The sequence below is a fragment of the Schistocerca americana genome, chromosome 3 (assembly GCF_021461395.2).
Source record: "Schistocerca americana isolate TAMUIC-IGC-003095 chromosome 3, iqSchAmer2.1, whole genome shotgun sequence".
NCBI classification, from domain to species: Eukaryota; Metazoa; Arthropoda; class Insecta; order Orthoptera; family Acrididae; genus Schistocerca; species Schistocerca americana.
Window position 1 is genome coordinate 370,677,426 of NC_060121.1, and position 18,742 is coordinate 370,696,167.

Genomic DNA, 18,742 nt, shown 5'->3' on the forward strand with positions numbered 1-18,742 from the left:
GTCTTAACCGTCCTATCTGCATTAAAAACTCCATCACTTTCATTATGAACCTTGATTATTACATGGAAAAGAACACTACTAATTTGTCTGGTACTCCCATCTGCCAGGCTGGTTGCAGTGACCTCATCCCAGAAGTCCAACTGGCCTCCAATTTCTTGATCTTCCAAAAAGCTCTCTCCAGAATGTCTTTCTCTCCTCACTTTTGCCATATCAAGCACCCAATTTCCGTGTACTTCCCTAAATCCATACACTATCATCCATCCATGAGGTCATCCTATTGTTACAGCAGCCTCACTAAATGAACCTTTGCTCTTGTGAAGCAATACCTCCAAACTATTTCCTACAACCTACAATCTAATATCAAGGACACTAATCTGTTTATGTATCAAGCGTCCATCTCTCCTTTCTCTTTAGCATCTGATGCTCTGCTCATTGCTTTTGATGCTAATTTCATTCATATCAACAGTATTTTGAAAAGGATAGGAGAGAAGATATTGAGCTGCAGATGAGTGCAACGAAAAGACTGCTATACATTTAAGCTTTCAGCCAAAAGGCCTCCTTCTGAAGTAGAAAACACATATACAGGCACAACTAACACACACATGACCCCTGTCTCTGGCCATTATAGCTGGACTGCAGACAGCAACTGCACCTGATGGGAGCAGCAATTTGGCATGGGTGATGGGGCTATGGAGTAGGCCTGGTGTGCAGAGGGGGCAGGATAGTAGAGTAGGGGTGGGGTAAGGTGTAGGACTGCTTGTGCATCTTCACCAATGGCCCTGGTCTTTACACCATCAAACATTACCACTCCCAACATTGATGAATTCCAAACCTACTACCTCCTTCCTGGTAAACAAGAGCAAAAACATCAGCATCTACACTGATTTCTCCTTTGAGGGTATCATCTAATAATAAATTGTGTTGCTATCATAGGCACTCGAATGGCACCTTATGATGCCAACCTCTTCATGAGTCATGTGTCTAGCCCCTCAGAATCTTAAATCTCTTATTAGGCTGATGTATTATTTGGATTCAGGATGAGGACATCATCCTTCTTCCATTAATATATGTTGTGTAAAATGTGCTTCTAGCATGGAGAACCACAAATAAAGCACATCATTATCAATTAAATTTAGTGTTGAAGCAGATCAGACACCACACAAATTGTTGTATCAGACTTAGCACTTCTATTTCTTTTAATATTGACCTTTCATAATTATGTCAATTTGGTTAATTAAATCTTACATAAAACTGTAGAAAGGAAGAAACTCTTGAATATAACTTCCAGCAATCACTATAATCCCAGCTGTTTATCACCATTATCCTGACACGCACCAGTAATGTTTGAGCCTGACATTCAAGAGTATCAATGATGCATTCATTTCTGTTATCACAACTTCACTTGAAATAAAATTATCTTGTCAAATATTTAGTCAAGGTAGTTTTGGCCTAACTGTAATATACATTTTTCATCAGTTTAGACTCTGTGGTAATATCTATTCATGTGACAAACACACATTTTCTTAATTAATTCAAATTGTCAAATATTTTTTGACCGGGGATATATGTTGCATTTTTAATAACTTTCAGTTAAATTAGCTTCTGATCAATATATTCAAGCAAATATCATTCATCTAGTAATTGCAGCAAACAAAACTTGTCTGTTTTCAGGTATGGGAATGGAATTACTTTCATAAACCAGGTAATCAGTTTTCAATAAAACACATGACCGTTATTTATTCACTGTACTTTCTACATGGACTTAACCACATAATAAATGAACCATCGACTATTAAAATGGCCAAGAGCAGAGTTCATATAAGAAATATCTGTACAATACAAGACTCAACATGGGACTGACTACAATTTTAGTTCAACAGTAATTCATTTTTCACATTGACAAATCAAATTGGCTATAGGACATTAGGTGTCCTTCAGCTTCTTGTGATTGATCGCTGTCAAAAAGCTATGATTTGTGTCCAGTGATACGTGATGCTCAAGCTGCATGAAGCTTAGCTGTCTGTTCTCCTCATACATAAAAGAAACAACACAAACACTTTGTATATGAACTAAACAGATAATAGTATTAGAATCATGGACCAATAATAACACTTATTTAGTATATATATTGTGAAGGCAGAAAATTCCTTGGTGATACATCACTACACTACATTCTGCATCTGATGCCCCTCTGGTCCTCAGTAACTACCAAGCACCACTAGACTCTCTACCAGTGTTCTCTTCTTCCACGTGTTCCTAACACTGATTTTAGACAGTGGCTAAATCTTATCTAGCAAATGTGTATGTGGAAGACCACAACATTCCTGGAGTGACCACATCAGTGAAATAACTGTGCATCTCAGTGTACACAAAGAGGATAACTGTGGAAAGTGAGACTTGGCAGAAGATACAGGAACATAGAAATATATTGTTATTAACTGATCTCTGTATTAATTAATTCTGTAATAATAACAATAATAATAATAATAATAATAATAGTAATAATAATAATATGTAACAGCTATGTTTTCTTTTTCAATAAATTATCATTCAAATACTTTTTCAGAACAGCATACTTGGTCTGGAATTCTCTGGGAAAAACAGAAATGGTAGGCGAGTGATGGGCATTCTTCCTGGCCAAGGCTTTGCAGCTAATGTTATTGCTGAACAAGTTTATGATGTTCCACAGTCATGGACATTAGAGGATGCAGCTACAGTACCTGTTGTCTACACTACAGTAAGTATCAGTGTGTATTTTGTGTGGCATAAGGGCATTGTATTTTGTGATGAAATTGGTACCTTACTGAGTCAAACTGATCTCACTTTTTGTGTTGAGATGATTCAAATACTGGTCTGCATACCCATATAATGAATATTATTTACTGTGTGATGTAACCTGATAGCTATTGTCTGTTTGTGTGTTGCTTAGTTGGTTTCGTTGATGAACAGTACACTACCCATTTTATTGATTGGTGACTCCATGGAGTGTTCTGTGTACCACGACCAGATAATGGATACAATTGGAAGGAGATACAGCATTGGTCATATTTTTTTGTTTTATTATCCGCAAAATCAGTTCTCGGTCACTTATTGACCATCCTCAGTGCTATAATATACAATTAAAGTTGGTAGGCACTGGTATCAACAAGCTTAGAGTGATCACATAAACTCGCTCTAAGTTTGTTGATACCAGTGCCTACCAATTTTAATTGTATATTACAGCACTGAGGATGGTCACTAAGTGACCGAAAATCGATTTTGCGGATAATAAAACAAAAAAAAAAAAAAAAACAAAAAAAGCCAATGCTGTGTCTCCTTCCAATTGTATCCACTACCCATTTGTTGGATATTTTGTGTATGCTGATCAAATTGATTTGAATTTGTTTAAAATTATCTTAATTCCTCCTTCATTAAAAATCTATGCAATTGAACAAACAGTGATCTGCATCTACATCTACTTTTACATCTATACTCCACATGCCATCTGATGGTAGGTGGTAGAGGTACTTCTTTTACTACTGTCTAATACCCCCTTCCCTGTTTCATTAATAAATGTCCATGAGAAGAATGATCATTAGTAAATCTCCATATTAGCTGTAATTTCTTGAATTTTTCATTTTAATTATGACTTCTCTCAATAAACTGATAAAATTTTTGTTCAAAATTTTATATTTGATGACTATTTATCTGAATTACGCATAAACTGCATTTTCTCAGAAATACAAAAAAAATATCTGTTATGTAAAGCATGAACACAAGAGAGAAAAGATCAGTTAATTGTCTTCTGTAATTTTAATAAACATTTGGTCAACTTAGGTCATTTCCAACAATTATTGTAGATTCTTCTAATCAACATTTGTGGAATAGTAGTCTAAGCTGACAATTCCTTTCTGCAATGGTGTCAATAAAGTTTCTCAGGTTTTTAAATTCCATACATTATAAATAATAAGTTGTTGCAGGATTACATTTTTTTCAAACACTTTTATTGGTAAAATGCTCTTCCAACATAACACAGTCCTTCCCACTGGCTACTACTGCTACTATCATCACTACTTTGCACCAAAACATAATACACACTGCATTTGGACAAGAACGAAGGATACAAAGAAACACTTGCAATACACCAGTAGTATAAAGACAATTGATATTCTGGTCAGGGACTCAATATCCACTATTTGACATTTCTTTTTGCAATGGTTTTGAGAATTAACTTACAAATATAACAATAATTATAATTTCTAATGTAATATTTATTTCAAATTAAATTTAAAACTAAAAAAAATCACTGTTTTCCGGAAATCAAATCCCATGGCAATGTCATGTTTCATTTCTGTTTATAAAAGATATAAGATTGTATTATGTTATTAGATGCACAATTAATTCAAAGTTTTAATTTTTAATTTCATTAGATTGTGTCATGAATTCAATGCAAGTGTCGAATTCTGCATTACAAGACAGAGATAGGACTATTGACCAGACCATTATATAGTCCGTTCATGAGACATATGTTGAAGGAAGTAATATGTTGTCAAACTCTTCCCAGAGTGTACACATTCAGAATTACAGTGTTAAACCTCTATGTTTTGCATGACACTTCTCTTTTAGCATCTGCCACTGGCATTTGTTGAGCATCTCCATAATGCTCTTGTGCTGAACAAACAATCTCATGATGAAAATGACCTGTTAAGGATTCCCAGACCTAGTGAGGGTCCCATGCTACTGAGCATTGCTCAAGAATCAGTCAAATAAAGAGTTTTGTAAGCCACTTCTTTAATGGGTGAGTTATATTTCCTTAAGGTTCTTCCTATGAATCTCAGCTGAGCATTTGCTTTTCCTATTATTTATTTGATGTGGTCCTTTCACTTCAGGTCGCTTCAGATGGTTCCTCAAAGATATTTTACAGTAGTTATTGTTTCTAGCAATTTTATTGTAATTGTACAGTAGCAGATTTCTTCTCCTATGTGTGTGCAGTGTGTTACATTCATTTAAATTCAGTGTAACCCACCTGTCCTTGAACTATTCTTCAATCCTCTTTAGGTCTTCCTGCAGTTCACTATAGACTTTTGACATTTCTACCTTCTTACAAACAACCATAATATATCCAGACACCCTTATGGAGTTTCCAACATATCCACTAGATTAGTGATTTTCAACCTGTGGATCATGACCCCCAGGGGGTTGCAAAGTCTTCCTTGGGGGACACGGTTGCAGGTATGACTCCAATGTAATAACTTTGAATGTTGCAACCAGAATTAGCAGCATATCCGCAAAATGTATTTTGTGATGATCATCAACTATGGTAGAAATGTCGCATGGAAGTGATGAGATTCTGTGAAAGCATATTGCAAAATTGTTTATGTCCAGATTTGGTACTGAATTTAATTTAGACCTGTCAGACACTTCAGATACACTAAAGACTTGCAGCGATGAGAAGTGGCATAATGTCTGCTGAACTCTTCAGACATCTGTGGAATGTAACTACGGCAGCAAAGGTCACTAACAATAAGTCCTGTACTGACCATATTCATGAGTTGACCTCTGAGAGGCTTGCAGGTAAAGGGGAAGGACTACATTAACTTCTGGGTGGGAACGTTGGTGTGAGGCTACCGTTTTGTGGAGTTATTGATAACTTAGTTTTTGTGCTGATTATCTGCTTTGGTAAAAATATCACATGGAACTACAACAGTTCATGGAAGCACATTTAAAAGATGCTCTTGTTGAAATGTGATGCAAAGTGGCTGCAGCAACATATACACAGGTCATGTGCAAGACTTCACACCATGGTTACTAGAATGCATTTCAGTAACCGTGTATCAAACCAAACAGTAGATTGCTAGGATTGGCATCAATGAGAGAAGGCACTTCATACAGTAGTTCATACTGAGTGGATCTAAAATGCTTGAACTCACTTCAGATTGTAATTGCCACACGTTTCTATTTTCGTAGCTGTTTGGCTTGATCGGGATTCTCATAAAATTGTTGTGGCTTGTCGCCTGGTTCATTTCTCATTTATTTTGTGTTGTTACATTTGATTGCCGTGAAGAGAATCATATGATTTAGTAATTTATAAATTAGTTGAAAAGTATAATTTATAATAAAATACACCAAACATTCTTGCAATTAATTAAAAAGAAATGTTGTCTACTTTTGAAACTGGATGAAAGTAAATGAAACAACCAGCCCAGTGCATGTCTGAATACTAGGGGTTCCATAATAATAAAGGTAATACACAGATACCATAAACTGTGCAAAATCTGAATCATCAGCAGATTCATCAAACTGCAAAGCAGCGTGTGAGCTCTTCTTCAATTTTTTGACTAAATGCTCTTGAATGTCACTGGCCATATCATTTATTCTTTGTTCAGTGGTATTAAAAGAAGGGATATACTTTCTCACTTGTTGTTTACCTCCTGTTTACCTAACATAATTTCAGCCATACCCACAGCTGCTGCCAAAATAAGATTTTTGACACCTGTATATGGTTTTCCTGTTTCAGTGACTCGGTGTGCAACTCGGTAGCTAGCTAATAATGCTTTCTTGTTGACACTGGATACGTAAAATGAGAGAAAAATATTGTTAAATCAGAAAAAAAATCAGGAATAATCAATAAAATTACCTTTAATAAACAAATTGCAATATTAGTTTGCAACTTGAAATCATATTAGTTCATTGTTGGTCAAGGGTTTTCAGTTTCCTTTTGAAGAAATCAAATAGCTTATCAGCATCCTTGGAATGCTTAGTTGATGGGTAGCACATAAGCTTTTTCGGTTTTCTACTCTCACATGACAATTGTTTGACACAGATTACACATGGAGGTTTATTATTCATGACAGTAAAACTATATTTCAAATAATTGTCATCATACAGTCTGTGTGCCCCCCCCCCCCATTTCTTTTTGTTTGTTCCCCTCCCCCCCCCCCTCTCCAAATTGAGTTCCACCACTGCCACTTTTGCAAGATGTGGATGGCTGCACAGATCTTTTGAGAAACTTCTCCATTTTATGCTCACTTAGGGCAAAACGCAAAGACACATTAATGATGTCCGTACTCAGTGGCATACTGTGGCAACTAATTGAAGCAAGAAAAACCATGCACCTTTATGACCACTGAATACTGTCGACCCACAGGCCTCCTCCACCACAACAAAGAGAGAATATATTTTCATTTCTTAGGGTCGCTGTTAACAAAGGTTGAAAAACACTACACTAGATCGTTTGTATATATCGTATACAGTGGGGGGTCCTATCACACTTTCTTGGGGTACTTCTGAAATTGCCTTCAAATTTGTCAGTTTTTTTCCTTTAAGAGTGACATACTGAGTCCAGAAAGTCTTGAATTATCTGGTCTGATACTTTTTAAAGCTCATTTTTTTTCCGCTAAATGACAGTATGGAACTGTATCGATTGCCTTCCTGAATTCAGGAGCTTGGCATTAAGCTGATTGCTGATGTCTATGGTGAACAGGCTCTCAACTGAGTTTTGCAAGATCCCTGCCTGCAGAATCCATTTTGCTCTTTGTGTAATCTGTGTTGATTTTTCTAGAAGAGATTTTTGTTCTTCAGAATTATAACACGTGAGCATAAAACGTGTTCCATAATTCTACATCTGATTGACTCAGTATAGGCCCATAATTATCTGCATGCTTCTTGAATGTGGAACTGACTTACACTTTTTTCTAGTCACTAGGTGGCTTTCATTGCTCCTGTGATCTACTACAAACTGCTGCTAGAAGGGGAGCAAGTTCATTCACATGAACTCTGTAGAATCTTACGGGTATCTCTTTGGTCCAGGTGCCTTTCCATTACTAAGTGACTGTAGTTTGTTTTCTATTTTTAGCCTAGTATCTGCCATTTTGATGTCCCTGTGAAGAATCAAAGGAGAGACCACCCTCAGCAGTGAAACAGTTTCGGGTGACCACATTCAATATTTTTGGCCTTCTCCCTATCAGCCTCCACTTTGGTGTCAGTAGGGTCACTGGGTGACTGAGCAGATGATTTCAGCCACTTTCTGCTTACTGAATTTACATAGGGTTGTAAGATTAGTTAGCAAAATATTACTTTCAAAATTACTGACCACTTCCCCCATTGCTCTCAGTATGCTCATTTTTGCTTTGTTTGACTTCTGTGTGTCAAGTATGTTTTGACTTCTCGTAAATCTGTGATGAATGTTTCTTTGTTTAGATAAAAACTTTCTGACATGGCTATTAAACTATGGCGAGTCTTTCCCATCCCTTAAAACCTTGCTCAGATAATACTTGTCTCATGTGTGCTGAATGATGCTTTTCAATGTTATGCATTTGTGCTCCAAATCCCTGTACACAGCACTGAATTTTTGAGGTTGACTACCCAGATATTCTCTGCAGTTTGTATTCCATCATTCTTGCTAAGTAAAATTATTTTCCTACCTTTCTTTTAGGTTTTCAACATATTTCGATAGATTAAGGTTTTATTTAAGTACTCTGAAAAGGAATTAGCTGAAAAATTTTTTTTTCGAGCATTTAAAGTGCATTTTCCTACCACGTGTGTTTATGTGCCATGCCCACTTTTCTGTCACTCACTTTTCTGCGTATATTTTAGATTTTTATATCCCCTACATTGCAAGTTCAGGATTTTTTTACTCTTGAGTGTGTTGCCTATGCTTGGAATGCAATGATCAGTATTCTTTTCTTTCTGCTGTTTGTAAACAACACGCTTTCAAACACGTGGTTACTTCTGTTCAAGTGTGATCGCGAGTAGTTGTTATACTTACATTTGCACTGCTTGTTTGTGTGTGTTTTGTTGTGTTTATTGAAGACGACAAAACGTAAAGGTATTTTCAAGAAATGACAATTTAGAGGAAACTAGTTTAGAAAGCTTTCTGTACAAGAGGTGGTGCAAATACAATAGGGCTCAGGCAACTGGAGAATCTTATTATCACCAGCAATCTCTTCCTGCTGCTGTTATTACAGCAATTAAACCTATTTTCAGAGACTTGGCTCATCCTGACCTTCTAAGGAAATGTCTGCATGGGCAGACACAGAACCCAAATGAATGTTTCAACAGCATAATTTGGAACTGCCTTCCTAAAACTGTATTTGTAGGCATGCATGCAATGAAACTAGAAGTTATGATGCTGTTATTGCATTCAATTGTGGTAATGTTGGAAATGTTGGGTACTGAAAAAGCTGAGAATTAGTCCTGGTGAAAATACACTCCTGGAAATTGAAATAAGAACACCGTGAATTCATTGTCCCAGGAAGGGGAAACTTTATTGACACATTCCTGGGGTCAGATACATCACATGATCACACTGACAGAACCACAGGCACATAGACACAGGCAACAGAGCATGCACAATGTCGGCACTAGTACAGTGTATATCCACCTTTCGCAGCAATGCAGGCTGCTATTCTCCCATGGAGACGATCGTAGAGATGCTGGATGTAGTCCTGTGGAACGGCTTGCCATGCCATTTCCACCTGGCGCCTCAGTTGGGCCAGCGTTCGTGCTGGACGTGCAGACCGCGTGAGACGACGCTTCATCCAGTCCCAAACATGCTCAATGGGGGACAGATCCGGAGATCTTGCTGGCCAGGGTAGTTGACTTACACCTTCTAGAGCACGTTGGGTAGCACGAGATACATCCGGACGTACATTGTCCTGTTGGAACAGCAAGTTCCCTTGCCGGTCTAGGAATGGTAGAACGATGGGTTCGATGACGGTTTGGATGTACCGTGCACTATTCAGTGTCCCCTCGACGATCACCAGTGGTGTACGGCCAGTGTAGGAGATCGCTCCCCACACCATGATGCCGGGTGTTGGCCCTGTGTGCCTCGGTCATATGCAGTCCTGATTGTGGCGCTCACCTGCACGGCGCCAAACACGCATACGACCATCATTGGCACCAAGGCAGAAGCGACTCTCATCGCTGAAGACGACACGTCTCCATTCGTCCCTCCATTCACGCCTGTCGCGACACCACTGGAGGCGGGCTGCACGATGTTGGGGCGTGAGCGGAAGACGGCCTAACGGTGTGCGGGACCGTAGCCCAGCTTCATGGAGACGGTTGCGAATGGTCCTCGCCGATACCCCCGGGAGCAACAGTGTCCCTAATTTGCTGGGAAGTGGCGGTGCGGTCCCCTACGGCACTGCGTAGGATCCTACGGTCTTGGCGTGCATCCGTGCATCGCTGCGGTCCGGTCCCAGGTCAACGGGCACGTGCACCTTCCGCCGACCACTGGCGACAACATCGATGTACTGTGGAGACCTCACGCCCCACGTGTTGAGCAATTCGGCGGTACGTCCACCCGGCCTCCCGCATGCCCACTATACGCCCTCTCTCAAAGTCCGTCAACTGCACATACGGTTCACGTCCACGCTGTCGCGGCATGCTACCAGTGTTAAAGACTGCGATGGAGCTCCGTATGCCACGGCAAACTGGCTGACACTGACGGCGGCGGTGCACAAATGCTGCGCAGCTAGCGCCATTCGACGGCCAACACCGCGGTTCCTGGTGTGTCCGCTGTGCCGTGCGTGTGATCATTGCTTGTACAGCCCTCTCGCAGTGTCTGGAGCAAGTATGGTGGGTCTGACACACCGGTGTCAATGTGTTCTTTTTTCCATTTCCAGGAGTGTATGATCACTGGGCTGCAGCATTGCGATAAAATGAGGATAGCTGATACAGACAGGTCTGCATCTAATATGGCCAAGAAAGCCAGACAAACATCCAGGTAGGTGAAAAAGAAGCTAGAAGACCTGCTAGAGGCCAAAGAATGGCCGTCATATGCAGCAGGGCAGTTTTAATTAACTGTATGTAAAAAATTTCAAAAGTTTTTTCTTTGAAGTCAGTTTCCCACAAACTATAATTTTCAGTACATATGCCCCATTATATCAGAAACTATCATAGATAAATGAATGAACTTTTCAGAGACTCTGCATAACATAAAAAGCCACCTCTAGTACTAAATTCATTAATGTTCCCCCATTAAGAAGTGCACAAAAAATATTTTCTGCAGAAAAAACTTAAAATTTTTTGTTAATAAATTTAAAAAAAGTGTTTCTTAAAAACTATAAAATGGATAAAGTAGATTTTAGTACAGTTGACGCTATTAGCATCATGTAACATACAGTAAAAATATTAAGGTCCTGCTGCAAATAGTTTTTTCAGAAATGGATCATATACTTGCCTAAATTAACATAGGTTAGATAGGCAGGTTGTCGTCCCCTTAACAGGTTGTAGCAACACCCATAGTCACTGATGCTATCACAGCCTTATGACCACTGAAGCCTCATCTGTATTAACTTATTCAAAAAGTTCAGATTGTTAGGTGGTATTAACACATTACCTACAGAGTTGGCTCTCAAACTATCTGCTCAAAGCACTTTTTGAACAAGACAATCAAAATAATGTCATGTAAATCCATGTCTCTGGTGCCAGTTCTGACTTCATGACTCTCCTGTTCTGTAGGTGGCAAGCTGAAGCCTCCCCCCTATTATAGTAGCATCATCTGGAATCTTATTCATTGAATTCTACAAGTTATTTCTTAAGTACTCTGCCACTACAGCTCCTGAAGCAAGCAGTTTATAAAAGCATCCTATCACTATGTTTGACCCACCTTTGATGCTTAACTTTCACATTTGGAATCCGTGATAATTTAATTAAATATTATTGAATTCTGTATGGTAATTAATATACCACCAGTGCTGATCTCTAATCTATCATTACAATTTAAATTCCAATGTGTATTTAGATTTTGTTGCTATACAGTGCCACTTTCAACCAACTGTTCCTTATAATATCTCTGCATTATTACCTTTCATAAATGATACAAAGTACGAGGCCTACCATGGATCCTCCTGCAGTTTACTAAGACATTAACCTTTTAGATTTCCTATCTGTGAGAATGAAAATTCTTTGAGAATAATGTAACTGATCGATCTTTGATTTTCAGCAATGTAGGAAAAGATAGATTGCTACTTACCATAAAGAAGACATGTCAAGTTGCAGACAGGCCCAATTAAGAGACACTCACATATAGGTTTCGGCCACAGTCTTCATCAGTAAAGAGAGACTCACACACTCAACATTGAAACACACACACAAACAAGCCCACCTCACACACACACATGACTGCCAACTCCAGCATCTTATGTTGGAATACATCATCACGTGAGATGCAAGCAAGAACTTGGAGGGGGTGGGGAAGGAGCAGGAGAAGGGATGGTAGTGTACAGTCGGGGAGAAAGATGAATGTTGTCTGGTGGACTGTACAGGGACAAGACTGCCAACAGGCACAGCATCAGGAGGTTGTGGGGCAGGGAGGTGGGAAAAAAAGGAACAAAAAGGGAGAGGAGGTGGGAGAGAGGGGTGGATGCGTTGGCAGAGGGCTGTAAATAAATAGCGTGGGAGACTAGAATGGTGAGGAGATGACATGACAAGGGGGTGGAAACTGCTGGATGGAGGATGTGAGGACAGTATGTTACCATAGGTTGAGGCTGGGATAATTACGGGAGGGGAGAATGTGTTTTAAGGATAACTTCCATCTGTGCAGTTCAGAAAAGTTGGTGGTGGAAGGAAGGATCCAGATAACTTGGGTAGTGAAGCATCAACTGAAATCAAGTGTGTTATATTCAGCTGCATGTTGCACCACAGGGTTGTCTACTTTGTTCTTGGCCATAGTGTGGCAGTGGCCATTCATCCTTGTGGACAACTGGTTGATTGTCATAATAGTATAAAAAGCTGTGCAATGATTTCAGCAGAGCTGGTAAATGAATGGCTACTTTTCCAGGTGACCCGGTCCCTGATCGGGGAGGATAAACCTGTGACAGGACTGGAATGGGAAGTGCTGGGTTGGTGGATTACGCTGGTTTTGTACCTGGGTCTTCCACAGGAGTATGGTCCTTGTGGCAAGAGTTTCAGATTAGGAATGGCATATAGATGGACCAGGATGTTGCAGAGGTTGCGTTGGCAATAGAACAGCACTTTAGGAGGGGTGTGAAGTATCTCAGGTCAGATGTCCCTCATTTCGGGGTATGATGAAGGTAATCAGAGCCCTGGCGAAGGATGTAGTTCAGTTGTTCCAGTCTGGGGTGATAATGGGTGATGAAGGGGACATGCCTTTATGGCTGGTTTCTGGGGGTGGTGGGAGGATTGAAGTTGTGAGGGGAGTTCTGTTTGCGGTATAGGTCTGGGGTAGTGCCCATCTATGAAGGCCTTGGTGAGACCCTCAGCATACTGAGAAATAGAGTTTTTGTCACTGCAGATATGCCTATGGGTAGCCAGACTACACAGCAGGGATTTTTTGGTGTGAAAGGAATGACAACTCTCAAAATGCAGGTGCTGTTGGTAGTTGGTGGGTTTAATGTGGACAGAGGTGCACATGGAGCCAGCAGAGAGGAGAAGGTCAACATCTAGGAAGATGGCATGCTGGTTTGAGGAGGACCACGTGAAGCGAATGGGAGAGATGGTGTTGAGGTCGTGAAGGAACAGAGATAGGGTGTTTTGCCCTTGTGTCAAAATCATGAAGATGTCATCAATGAACCTGAACCAGAATAAGGGTTCTGTGTTTTGAGAGGCTAGGAAGGTCTCCTCTAGATGGCCCATAAGAAGGCTGGCATAGGAGGATGAGCAGGTACCCCTGGCTGTGCCATGAATTAGTTTATATGTCTTCCCTTCAAATTAGAAGTAATTGTGGGTCAGGATAAAGTTAGCAAGATGTATGAGGAATGAGGTAGTGGGTTTGGAGTCTGGAGGACCATGAGCATGAGGGATGTTGGTGTATAGGAAGGTGGTGTCAGCAGTGATGAGTAGGGATCCAGGGATCAAAGGAGTGGGGATGGTGGAGAGCCGGTGAAGCAAGTGGTTAGTGTCTTTGACACGAGAGGCTAGATTATGGGCAATTGGTTGGAGTTGTTGATCAGTGAGTGCTGAAATTCTTCCAGTGGGGTCACAATAACCATCCACAATGCGGCGACCAGGATTGTTGGGTTTGTAGATTTTGGGGAACATGTAGAACCTGTGTGTGTGGTTGTCATAATAGGGGTAAGGAGGGAAACTGATTCAGGGTAAGTGTTCTGGCAAGGGTCTGAGGCTTTAAGTAGGGATTGGAGTTTGCATTGGACTTCTGGGATGGGTTTACTCCACCAAATTTTATAGGTACAGGAGTCAGACAATTGGTGAAGGTCTTGTGCCAGGTAGTCACTGCGATTCATGTCAACAGTGGTGAAACCTTTGTCTGCAGGTAATCACTGTGATTCACGACAACAGTGCTGGAACCTGTGTCTGCAGGTAGGATGGTTAGTTCAGGATTTGTTTTGAGGTTGTGCATGGCTGTTCTTTCTTCAACTCAGAGGTTGTTGTTCTGAGGAAGGGGCCTGGAGAATGATGGTGAGGCTAAGTTGGAGGTAAGGAATTCCTGGAAGGTGACCAGCAGGTGGTTAAGTGGGAAGGGGGGGATCATGGTTGGATGATGGTATGAACTGGAAGAGGCAAGGTTCAATGTTGGAATTAGGGTGGTTTTGGTTGGAGGGATTGGCAGCAAAGAAGTGCCTCCATTGCAGGGATCAGGAGAAGGAGGACAGGTCTTTGACAAGTACAGTATGGTTAAATTTGGTTGTAGGGCTAAAGGTGAGGCCTTTGGATAGGACTGAAACTTCTGTGGAGCTGAAGCTTTTGGTGTAAAGCTTAGCAACAGTGATGGGAGGCTCTGGATTTGTTGGAGGGTTGGTAGAGGGTCGGTAGGGAGTTTTAGGAGATGTGGCAAGTTGAAAAGGTCAGCAAGGCAGGGTTTAGCTGTAATGAGGGGTGGAGGAGGAGGAACACTGTGGATATAATAGGGATTGGATAGTGGTGCCCCGAGGCAGCAGTAGAATATCAGCAGATTGGATAATTTATGGAGGTGATGTCTGGAATGCTCCTTCATGTGCTGGAGAACAAGGGATTCAGTTTCAGAGATGTGATGCATGGAGAGTCACCTAAGCTGAAACAAATCATGTCTGCACTCTATACACTGTCAACCATTTCTGATCCATTTAGGAAGACCTTACAGTTTCCAACCATATGACATGAGGTCCAACATGACACAACCTAGTTTGCCACAGAACCTTCAAGTCTTCTCCTCATTTTAAAACCAGAGGATCTGATCACTTTGGGAAACAATACTGCAAAGTGAGCTCATTGAAAATCTATGGGTAAGGCTGGTCTTCTAAACTTTCTCTACCAGTCACTGACATGAAGGAATTATGAGTTTGGACCCCAGACAACAGGCAGTGTTCATTCCAGTGTGTAACACAAATTGTAGCTTGTTGCACCCTCTTCCATGAAAGGTTGCTTGAATACTCTCTTCAGCATGTTGAATGAGAGTGCACAAAGTGATCCTTTCCATTTTTTTCTGCCTCATAATGGATACTGTCAGTAGTTATTGCATGATTAACAGACTCTCAAACTTATGCACTTGCTTCCCTGCCACAGGAGACTGCAGGCTTCCCAGCTGGTGAAGTGTGTTTCCATTGGATCAGTTACAATTTCAGTGGAATACTACACCTCAACCTTGTTGATTAGCTTCCCTTGCACAGGCCCCATTGACCAAACACTAACATGTCAGTCACAGCCAAGTGGACAAGCGGTAATAGATCCCGTACTTCCTCTAGAGGAGACAATATTCATGGGAAAGGATAGAACTTGAGATACCTTTGATATCTCTGGTACATGACTCTCAGTATTTTACCTAATACACCTGTTCAAAGTAGCGTCCAGTCACTTGACAACAATCAGAGTGATTTCCATCTGACTGCAGACAGCAACCAACTAACCTCGTACCTATAACATCGATCACAGTGGAGTTGCATCCTACCTGGTGCAGTATTTACATGAACATTAAATAGGTATCTCTGAATAAACCTTGCTGATTCAGTTTTAATTTAAAGCTCTGTTATGTTGCAAGGAAAGCAAGTTTCCTTTAAGATGTGACACTCAAAGTACTCGATAAAAATGGTTTGCTTTATAACAAGAGAAAAACCTGGAATAAAATTTACAGACTCCTTAAAATAACATTATATCTTGAACTTTTTTTTGAAGTTATGCTTGCTAACAGATCCATGTAACAATGTCTAAAACAGAGCTACAGTTGGAGTCATGAATGACAGTGGTCTAGTTTATGGTGGTTCTGCTCACCTATGTCACACATTCTCTGACAGGCAGTGAGTGTTCAGTGGCGTTCTGAGCAATCTGCTGTGAATCTTGTAGCCAATGCAAGTTTAAACATGATTTTAGCAAGTTATTTAGTGAATTTTTGTTCCTTTTGTTGTGAGACGCACACTTTTACAGCATAAACCCTTTCTTCAAGCACAAAAGTAAATGTACGCTCATTCCTCAACTGTTACTTTTCACTGGGAACACTGTAACCTCAGTTTGTGCCTCGAGCTGCATGAACCATTATTGTTTGTGAGTAGGACTAAAATGTGCAACAGATGTTGACTATATAGAGCATTGCTGAATGAGAAACTAAATGGAACACAATAAGGCACTTATAAATTGCACAAAACTAACTATTACACCATAGTAGATGGCTTCGTAATAGAGAAGTGTACATTGCAGTCACAAAATGTCAAACATGACGTAGAAGAAACAGCTCAATAAGCAGGGAAAAGTGGAAATTTTGCTCTAATTGCTTAGCGGCTTATGGAGAAATAATATCTTGAAAAGATATTGCTACCAAAATTTGCAGACTAAACAACTGTAGCTCACAATTTACTATGAAATAAGTTACTCAACTGTAGCTCACAATTTCCTATGAAATACGTTACTCAAGTAAACATACACTTAAACTAGGACGTGTTTGAAGGAGGATACTTATGCAAAAATTTGTGAAAATCTCTAATGAAGTTTACAACCTATAAAATAGTACATTTTGCACACCCTCTCAGACATTTCAGAATACACAATGTATCATGATACACACAAGCCTTGACACAATCAATGGGAGAATGTGGGAAATGACTTGAATAGTAAAATATTAGAATCTTTAATCTGAATTTGGACCTATCTGGCACAGAAAGGATAAATTGGAAACCAGCTTATATACTCAAATAAATGTGTAAAATGCATGGATGTTTTACTTAACTGAATCTGTTAGACTTTTGCACTAGTGTGTCAATGACAAAGACTGTAGTATCAGTCTGTCCCACTGAACTCAACAAAAATTATGGAGAATAAATGTCCCTGTCAAGCCTGGGTACGTAACTTGTCTTTGCTGCAATCATATCTGCCTGCAAGAAAGTCTTAGGGTCTCCATAATGTCAGGACCTGCTTGTCTTGATTAATCAGATCTACTAAATAATGTGGTTGAAATGAAAATGTACTGAATTCGAAGTTTGTTCGCACCACAAAGATGACATAACGTTGACTCTACAAAATCAGAGACAACACTACCCATGACAGGGGTGCTGCCACTGGTCCTTAAAAAATCAGACTTTGAATACATTCATTGTTTATAACAGTAATTTTGAAGTTTACAGTTAAGAGTTGATTAGATTTCGACAGAGTGTTAGAGAATTTGCATTTATAATTCATTGCAATCATTCCACAATAATAAACATGCCAAAATATACAGTTATTATTACCAAATACATGAAATAACTTTTCATAAGAGTATTTGATTTATAAATGTTTACAACTTCTTAAACAAAGATTTAATATTTTACTATATTTCTTCATAATTTCCTTTCAGGTATATCAATTTCATTAATTTAGTCAACTAATGTCATTACAAAGTGTGCTAATTAGTTTATTTAAGTTCACATGTCTAGACAGCTAACAGTAACACAACAGTGAACATTGGAAGAATACTTTGGAAATACAAAGTCAAATGCCTGATGCCTACACCACAAGCAAGATATTCAGGGCAGAAATCTCTAAAATGTCAGCTGTTCTAGAGCTTTCTCCAAAGGACACAAATTTGCTACAGTAGGTTAATGCATTTTGGGATTGTGTGCTAAATGAATCTGCATTGGTTTGGCCATTTGAAATCTTAAATAAATAAAGCAATTCCCAATTAAGTAAGGGTTCTCAGCCTTGAGTGTGCTCAAAGCTCAATGGAAATCTGTGGAAATATCCGCTAATGCCATGCCAAACGAAGAACTAAGACCCTGTCATGTACATGCAAGTTCTCGAGTCTAGCAGACTCCCTAGCCCAACAGTAGTGGCACAATGTTGAAGTTCATTGCTTGTGTCCTAACAGTGCACCTCCCTTCCACATTCCCAGTAGAGCTCTGTCCAAGCACTGCAAGATCAAACTTGACAGCAGGAGGGAGGAGATACATGACATGCAACAAGTCAGCTTGCTGAAATACCACTGAATACTCAAGAAAAGTTACAAAATTTCGTTCATTCTCAGTGTTTCTTTCACAATTTGGGACTTAACCATAAATGTATCTGACATCCTTACTACATCTTCATGTAGATGTATAGCTGAAAACCACTATGAAGTGCATGGCAGAGGGTACTTCCAATTGTACCACATACTAGGGTTTTTTACATTTTTATTCATGTATTGAGTATGGGAAAAAATACTGCTGAAATGCCTCTGTATGTTCCAAGGTTAAGAGTGCTCTGTATCTTCCAAGAGTAAGAGTTCTACTCAGGCAAGAAGATGACTATTTGTATGTACTGAAATATTTCATGACAAAAGAAACTAATTGTGCATATCCACACAATAACTCATTCGTTAGAGTTCAGCTTTCCATCAACAGCAATTTTACAACAGATTTCC

The 18,742-nt window shown here is 39.7% G+C and overlaps 1 protein-coding gene across 1 annotated transcript in view; it reads left to right on the plus strand.

The window, feature by feature from the left end:
• LOC124605524 (fatty acid synthase-like) overlaps positions 1 to 18,742 on the plus strand; it is a 135,820-nt gene that overhangs the window by 27,027 nt on the left and 90,051 nt on the right. The window contains exon 5 of the mRNA XM_047137268.1: positions 2,567 to 2,737. Within this exon, the coding sequence (XP_046993224.1) occupies positions 2,567 to 2,737 (171 nt within the window). The remainder of the gene's footprint in view (positions 1 to 2,566; positions 2,738 to 18,742) is intronic.